At 35.2% G+C, this 8,877-nt stretch overlaps 1 protein-coding gene across 6 annotated transcripts in view; it reads right to left on the bottom strand.

The window, feature by feature from the left end:
• LOC132177990 (protein DETOXIFICATION 46, chloroplastic-like) overlaps positions 1-7,123 on the bottom strand; it is an 11,676-nt gene extending 4,553 nt beyond the window's left edge. For 2 of the 6 annotated variants that reach the window (XM_059590462.1, XM_059590468.1), the window contains exons 1-5: positions 6,520-7,123; positions 6,226-6,320; positions 5,868-5,976; positions 5,736-5,791; positions 5,209-5,264 (exon numbers count right to left, since the gene is read on the bottom strand). In XM_059590462.1, coding sequence (XP_059446445.1) covers positions 5,209-5,264; positions 5,736-5,791; positions 5,868-5,976; positions 6,226-6,320; positions 6,520-6,955 — 752 coding nt within the window. In that variant the 5' untranslated portion in view covers positions 6,956-7,123. Of the gene's footprint in view, positions 1-177; positions 593-671; positions 735-829; positions 902-1,385; positions 1,712-2,797; positions 2,876-3,388; positions 3,518-3,742; positions 3,854-3,931; positions 4,001-4,085; positions 4,224-4,366; positions 4,506-5,208; positions 5,265-5,735; positions 5,792-5,867; positions 5,977-6,225; positions 6,321-6,519 lie in introns of those variants that run through there. The other 4 variants (XM_059590465.1, XR_009439804.1, XM_059590474.1 and 1 more) reach the window with 4 other exon arrangements.
• Between the last annotated feature and the right edge of the window lie 1,754 nt (positions 7,124-8,877).

Genomic DNA, 8,877 nt, shown 5'->3' with positions numbered 1-8,877 from the left:
ACAATAGGGACTAATGTGAAGGATACTTAATAGAATACTTTGGTTGTAAAAAAAAAAAAAAGGTTTGATGCTTTAATCTCAATTATGGTTTAGTAATAATACTTCGAATTAATTACCAATTAGATAATTTGGAAGTGTTATGGTATGGCCTTTACAGAAATAATGAAGATGGTGCAGTGATTCCATGAAAATAACTAGGAACTTCAATTAATTCTCAAGTGCCACAAAATTCCTTATTGTAAGATACAGAGTAATACAACTAACAAGAGCAAGCAACTGCTGGCTGTAGTGAAATACATATCACAACTTGAGGCATACATTGCTTTAGGTTTTAGCATCGTTTTTTACTCTTTGGCCACAAGGGCAATAATGTGCTATTCATTTATTATTTTTTTTGAGCGTGGGGGTTATTCATACGTTGTGTTGGCTAGAATAATGAATTGTATTCTTGCTAAATTGATTTTCATATGTGTTCATGTGGATTCCTAAACTAGGTAGCTCTCAGCTTTTCCAAATTATACTGACTCGAATCATCAGAGTCAAGAATGCCATTCGGAGAAAGAAGGCGCCGAAGAGATAGGAAAAATCGAGCCTGAAAAAGAAAAACTTTGTGCAGTCAGAGAAGTTCAAAAAGATAAACACATGCAAGCAGGTAAGGTTACTCTTCTTACCCATTGAAATGCTACAAGTCCGAACCAGCAGCCAGGCAAACCATATCCTCTACTGTTTACAAGCTGTTGAAAAGAAAGATGGGAAGGGCCATGTTAATGCATGGTGAACGAAAGAACATGTGCAAAGGATACCAGAAGATCATGAAACAGATCTATACCAGTAGGAGTAGTGCACAAATAGAAAAGCATCCGCTCATTGATAAGCTAATAAATTTAAGATCTCGTCCAGCCTGCAGAAACAAAACAGACACTTCAATACTATAATAAAAATTTGTGACTATTCTTATGCAAGTAACTGCAATATAGTAAATAAACTTGAACATGAGCTGGGAGTCCTCCCAGCCCAGCAGACCCCGTTTTCATTAGCAGGGTTTGGGCTCATATTTCAGGCGTGGCATCATATAGCCACGAGAATGTGACATTGAGCATTGTTTTGACTGTGAGGAACAGTAAGATTCCTGAAATTAAGCTATATTATGTATTTTGTTGAGCAGAAAATGCAACCAAACTAATAGTCACCAGAAAAATTCTAGTGCCACAGAAATTCCCAACACGAAAAGAGAGCATGATATAAAGTTGAGGACATGAGGTCTTGTTTGTTGCGTAGAACTTATTTATTTGAGATAGAAACACCTTGTGAGTACAAGATAGGGGGGAGGAGCATAAATGTCTGTCGTAGGATAAAAAACCATAAGCACAGAGATGGAATCACACCTATAATCTCTCTCTCCCCCACTTTTTTTTCTTGGTTGAGAATTTTGATATTAAAAAGGCCACCTTGTCCTGCATGTGCAACTCTTTCATAGTTATCGGCAAAGAGGAGAAATAATACAAGAAGTAGATGACACAGAACACCACCTGGTTAATTGCTCCAGTGGCCAGCGGGTATAGTCAATCCCAAATTCATTTCCTTCCAAAGCACTAGTATGGGGACGTCACTTCCTTGAACCCAGGATATATCTCTTAAAGATGACATGACTAAACCCAGGGAGCATGAACCAGACCCTTTTATGAGCTCATAATTCAAGTGGCTACTGAAACTAGGAAAGAACAAAAATATCTAAGTCTATCAAAACAGAGTTCCATTCCCCGCCCATGTTTGAATAAACTCCATAATACTCAGCAAAGTCACATACTAAATAAACATACGCACACTTGATGTGGCCATGGAAGAAAGGTCAAGTTGCTGTGTTTAAAGTGATTTTCAGTTTTAGCAGCTTAAGAGCTTCTCATATGTGGGGCCCTTATGAGACATCAGGTTGAAGCAAGACCTATACGCTTTTGAAGCTTATATTGCAAGTGTCTTAGCATTAAAATAATTTTTAATTTTGGTCATTAGTTTATAAGTTATGGGCTTTTTTATGTGCAATGGCAGATATGGAATTTCATAAACTTCCTGCATATATAATTTTATTTTTAGGATTATTTTCTGAATTATGTTTAGTCTAGAGCATTCATGAATTTCCAATTGAATTTAGTAGCCTTTTATTGAGTTTTATGAAGTCTCTTGTTTATCAGTCAAATTAAGAGTCCTAGTCCTAGTAGATTAACTAAGAGTCAACAAGTCTATATAAATATGCTTCATTATATTCAAAGAACTCAAATTTTGATCAATGGAATATTGGGTGTTTTGAGTATTGAGGCATATTGGGCTTACTATGTTTTATCTCCCTTCTTCTTCGGCATACTTCACATTACAGTCGAACAACCCCAGAACAGTCACAAACTCTTCTGTTTTCTTCTCTATTTTCTAACCTCAAACTAAGCCCTTCTCCTTACTCGCCCAAACCCTAATATTCACCAAATAACCCTTTCAGAAACCTGTTTGCTTCAAGAAACAGTACTCTGGTTTATTTCCCATCTGGTCAATCTTTGAACCAAGCCCTTTCCTCTAAAATTCTAAACCCTAGACCCACAAATTCTTCTAACTCTAGGCCCACCACAATCACACAGACAGAATCAATAAATCTATCCTAAGTCAATACTTCACCGGAGCCCGAATTAGACATGACTCTTATATCAAGTTTCAGCAGGCTATGTTCAAAAAATATCCAAATGACTTGTAAGAATAAGACTCACAAGAAAAACATGATGGAAACTTCATATTAAAGTAAAGGCAAGTGTACCAGCAATGTTCCCTCAAGGCTGAGAGTTGGGGGTGTGATAGCTAATGCAAGAAAGAATGGGATGAGAACCGTGTGCATCTGCGTGGAAACAAGAGATATGAAGAAGAATCAGATGAGGCTTACTTTTCCATTTGCACAAGATTATGAAAATGCATATGTTTCCAATGGAATAGCTGCACCTTAAATTAATTTCCTCTAATTTAACTCAGAATTCAAATAAGATCTATAGTGTAAGTCAGACTTGAGATATATGACATGAGATACCAATGAAACAGCACAAGTATGTTGATCCGTCAAACTGTAATAGCTACAAATAAAACAATGTTAATTTAATTTAAATTTCTCAGATTTATTTTTAAGTTATGATACTCTTTAAAATGAGAAAGAAACACCTTATGTATACTCTAAATCCACTGATTGGGCAACTGGGAGCTCAACAATTAACATCACTAAAAAGATGAAAAATTAGTGTAAAAGCAATTATCATAATCCTCTTAATGCAATCTGGTAAGGCACAAAGCGGCATAACTCCAAAGGCTATAAAGAACTGATACTACTCACAACAGACAAACTCAACGTGTAAGCACTAACCTCCTGTATGACATTCTGATCATGTGTATAGATTTTGGGAAACAACCAAGGAACACATGTTCCAACAATCCCTAATAGCAACCCAAGTATTGCTCCAATGATGACAAGTGACTTTAGCAGCATTTGAGCCTGTTGGAATTCACCAAGTACTCAGAAAACTTTCAACCAAGAAAAATCAATATAGAGACAAATAACATGACATAAATACTGTCAAAAGAGAGAGAGAGAAAGAGATCGGTAGAGAGTGACTTTACCTAAATCATGCATCAATAAGATTTGAGATAAAACATGATTGTAACAGCAACTGATACAACTTTAGAAGGCTGCAGCATCAGAAAAATTATCATTACTAACCTTTTCTAAATTTCGACGGGCTCCATATATTAACTCTGGCATAAATGATTGTGCAGTCTGAGATAGAGGTTCACCCCATACTGTACACGTCAAGAACGTTTGAACCATGACCTAGAGTAAAAAGTAAGTTGTCAATGCAAATGAAGTAAAGCAGGGAAGATAGTAACAAAAATTACAAGTGTAACTAACCTGATGAGCGGCCATGGTGTGTGTGCCCACAGATGTTGCAAAATATGTAAGGAGGGAAAAGAAAGCCACCTGGAGCATCAAAATATCTCAGAAAAATAGAGATATAACATGAGACCAAATACAGCTACAGCATTAAGTAATCCTATAATCTAACCTTTGACATCATTGTTACAAACACTGGAGCAGCAAGCCCAAATACTGTTAAAAGTTCATGAGTTGATGGAACAGAGATAGCAAAAGCATTGTATCCTTTCTTGTTCAGAGTTTCAATCATCATATAACCTGCAATAACCTAGAACAAATGCTGGTGAGTGGCAATGGAAAAAGAAATAAGTGTAGATCCGCTTGGCTTAATTGGGAATGCATCAATAAGAGCACATCATAAATTATATTCAGCCTGAAAGAAATCAATATTGAAGTTTTCAGTCAGCACACCTGAGAAGCCATTGTAGCCCATGCTGCACCAGCAATACCATAGCCTAAGAAGCTGCACAGGACTATATCACCAATGCCGTTTACAACACTGGCAACCGCCAAAGCCTTTAAAGGTCCCCAGGAATCTTTCATGCCGAGACTGGGAAATGGATGAAAATATCAGATACAAACTTAATGAAGTAACAAATGTTCCAATTTCATTAAACATGCCAATATCTCATTTGATATGGGCAAATCAAATTGTATCATAGTCAAGCACCAAGCCCAATTTCTTACAAACACAAAGGAAATATATCTGATAGCAGTCAGAAAAAAATTGTATGGAAAAGGATGCAAGCAGCACCAAATACATACGGCATTTCAGATTTAACAAAAATTTCAGCTCCTAACTAATGAGTATATGCAAGAGCATTTGCAACAACTTCCCTAAATCCCATTCCCTTCCCTAAATGTAGGAAAATTACATGCAACAGACTCAATTGGTGTTCCCTAAGGCAAGGGAACACCAAAGAAACCAACAGTGCTACCCTAACTTTCTCTTTCCTCTAGCATTTATTTGAAACAATATTTAAATGGCTCTCTCTTTCCTCTCTTTTTCCGCTATCTTTTAATTTAAAGAATATTTAAATGGTATAGAGAAATGATAAGGGAAGCTATTGTGGATTTTATTTAAATAGGGACGTAAAAAGTAGTTTAGTTCTCTAAATTTAAGGAAAATTTATAGATAGCTGCTGCTAGTGCTCTTTCAGCAGGTCAAGAACTAGTATGAACAACCATAGTAAGGTAATGTGAGCTTATTCAGTAGATAATGTATGGGAAGAGAAAAGGTTCATCAGCAGTACCTTGCACTTTGAGCAACCCATCCAATGAGAATTGCAGGCCATGCTAAGCCTCGAATCTACAATCACAAAAGATTCAATTAAATACATCAAGTGGAGCAAAATCTTAAATGCTACATACTTGAAACCAGATTCCATGAGATACTTGTTCTTATGAACAAATGTTCACAAGCAAAACTCCGTATCAGATTATATTAACTGTCAAAGGTAGTCAGCGAAGTCAAAAGATACTGCAAGCCAGTGCATAGATGTTGATCATTCATATTATATATGAATGACAGCAAAAACACGTTACATTATCAAGTATATCTGACCGTCAAAGCGAATGGTTTTTTTTTCCCCCCACAGAAATGCAAGGGGAACTTTTTATGTTATTTTATTTTACTTTTTTGAACTTATATTCTTCTCCTTTCTCTTTTATAACTTGGTTTTAGAATTTAATAACTGGAAATAAATCTGCACAAAATGAATAACTGGAAATATTCGAAGTATATATCAAAACACACTGAGGATATAGAGAGAAAATGTACCTGAACATATGTGTTTGCTGCAGGTACAACATGTGCGTTCTTTGGTCCAGTAAAAGCTGAAAAAGCAATCAAACACTCGGTTTATCAATCGTAATTTGAGAAATAGACCAAAGAAGCTCTAAGCCTTATTACCAGTCAGTGCCCATGAACCAAAGAACTTCGTAAACAAAAGCATCAAGCAGCCACAAGTCAACCCAATAAAGAGCAAGTTAGATATGTGATGCTGCACTTCATTTTTATCCTGTATCAATGGCATACCGTCAAAACAAAAATGAAAAAAAATAAAAATAAAAATTTGCAGCATAAAAATCTTGGAGCAAAGAGATTGATTAAAACAAATGATCAATGTTAAATCACCGGCTGTCATAAAAGCTTAAGCTAAGCTAGTAGGAATAGGTAAATTTAATAATTTAATTAACACTTTAATAATCAAAAGTGAAGTAACACACCCTAAATGCAACAAAGGCACTCAATTGTTAAAAAAACCAACCTTTCTGGCAAGGGAAGTAGCAACCATATTCGAAGTAGCAATCGAAAGGAACATGAAAACATAACTTAAATTATCGCATAAAACCGTTGCCGGGCCTGTCAGTCCAAATTCAAACTCAAATTAAACCATAACTCAACTCAGCAATTAAAGCAACTAAAGCAAGTAAGTTTGAGCCCAAGTTCCTCTTTTTTCTCCCGCGAGAATTGTAAAATTAGAAACTTTCCCTACATTTTCTCAGCAACCAAGCAGAGAAGTAATTCTAAACAACACCAAATTCCCAGGAGAGCACAGTACCTAAAGCAGCGAGCTCAATAGAGCTACCCTGGCCGATCACCACGGTGTCAATCAGACTCATCAAGGGACCGCAAATCCAGAGCCCCGTGGCTGGTCCACTGAATTTCACAATCTCCACCATCTGGTTCCAAATACTCTGTCCCTCTTCACTCCCCGATTCCCCTCCCTCCACAACCCCCAACAGCTTTTCCGAAACCGAAACGATATCGCCATCGCTTTCGCCAGAGATTTTGGGGTCATTATCGATGAGTTCTTCGCTAGGGTTAATGCAAGCGGTCGTTATCCGATTTCGACGACTTTTCAGCGTCGAAGAGAGTGACAAATTTGAAGGGAAAAAAGGGGGGTGAAAGCGAGGGAAAAGAGAGAGTGGTCTTTGAGTGGGGTTTTGGAAGAGAGGGGTGTGAGAAGGGCGAGCTATTAGGGTTTTCAATTGCATTTTTTTTTCTTTTTCCGTTAGAAATGGCGGCCTAAGAAAATAAGAAAGAAAAGAAAAAAGAAGCGGGGAAGTGTGAGAAATGAGACGAGGAAGAGAGAGTGACAGGTGAGGAGCCGCCCAGAGAGTGGGTGGTTTAACTGAATTTCAAAATGGAGCTGGAGTCCAGCGGGTCAGTGGCGGCTCTTTGTTATTGACTGATTGTGCGTTGCGTGTTTTAACTTCCTTGCATTAAATTAACCATAGTTGGTTTACCCAACCATGGTTAATTTAACCCCATTGCATTAAATTGAGGTAATTAAAAAGAAAAAGAAAAATAACTTTAAAAGAAGGTCAATTAAATTCTTAACATCATTAATAACAGTTTATTAATTTAAACTATATTTAACGTGTGTTTTAAATGTTTATAAACACTTATCACTATTTTAAATGAGTTGGAAGATATTTCATTTAAACTGGTTTAGAAAAAATTTCTGTATATTTTTTTTTTTAGCGGGGAAAATTACATTTATCCCATGAACACACCCCATATATAGACACAAAAATCTATTTTAGGGCATTAAAATTAACAAAATTTGTTGCACGTGTCATATATATATATATATATATATATATATATTTATATATATATTGGACTTGAAATGAGCCAGCCAAAAAAAATAAAAATTCTTCAAACTAGTACTTTGAGATTCTTTACCTCTCCAACTATCATTTTGTTGCAATTTAATCAATTCATTAGAAATTAGCATTATATATATATATATAACTTACATGACTTTACATGTGCATATTAAAGACTTGAAATTGTCTTTGATTTTGGAGAAAACCCAAAGAATGGAGCACATCGTGGTTGCAATAATGAGTTCGATCTCCTAAATTTAACTAAGGAGTCATCCACATGAGAGATGGTTTCCAAACCCAGTATTTTTTTTTTTTTTTTGACACTTTGATCGAACTTAGGGCATTAATCCATATTAATTTGTAAGCTGCTTTATTTCCTGGCATTCATGCATGCTAGCTAGGTTCATTGCTATAGAAGTGAATAAGAGAAAAAGAGTGGAGCTAAAAGTTTGGCTCAAAGTTTCCCTGCTGCAGTAGTTTGATTGTTGAGCTCGAATTCCTTTACTCTCAAGCTTGATTTGGAAGAAATTTATTTGAATTTGAGCTTAACTTTTTTATTATAAAAATTATTTTGTGCTTAGTCTCCGCCACTGTGCTGAGAAGTAATGTTCAAAATAGGTACATGACAAAGAAGAGGTCATCAGCAATCTTGAACTTTGTCAAAAGGAAAGTCCAACTTTTATTTCCTACGTTCCTTCTTGTTGATCGAGGTGCTACAGTAATCGGCAATTGCTGACTACTGTAGCTCAACAAAGCTGAATGATATATATTAAACAATTAGCCCATGTGCTACAACTTCTTCCCTATATTAAAAGTAATTTTCTCCTCTTTCTATGCATGTGCTACGAGCCTTTGATGCTATTCTACGGTTGGATGCTGTGAAGGAAAAAATGAATAAAGAAAGAAAGAATAAAAAAAAAAATAGAAAAATAATATTTAAATGATAAAAGAAGATTATTTAAATGAGATAACGCGTCTTTCACATAATAAAACAAATATTTTGGCATATGGTCCACAATCTTTGGAAATATAAAGATAATAAGAAAAAATATATATATATATATAAAGATAATTTCATAATAAGGAAAAATAGAAAAGAAGAAAAATATAAAGATAATAATGACTGACGACCCGTTTGGCAACAGTTTTTAGAACAACTTTTTTTTTTTTTTTTTTAAAGAAAAAAGCAAAAGCGTTAACAAATAAATTAAAATATAAAACATTTAAAACTAATTTTATTTTTATATCATATCACAACAATAACCAAAAAAAAAAAAAAAAACCTCTTTAAAACATTTTGGGAA

Source organism: Corylus avellana, chromosome ca1 (genome assembly GCF_901000735.1).
Source record: "Corylus avellana chromosome ca1, CavTom2PMs-1.0".
NCBI classification, from domain to species: Eukaryota; Viridiplantae; Streptophyta; class Magnoliopsida; order Fagales; family Betulaceae; genus Corylus; species Corylus avellana.
This window is presented reverse-complemented; position numbering and strand designations above follow the sequence as displayed.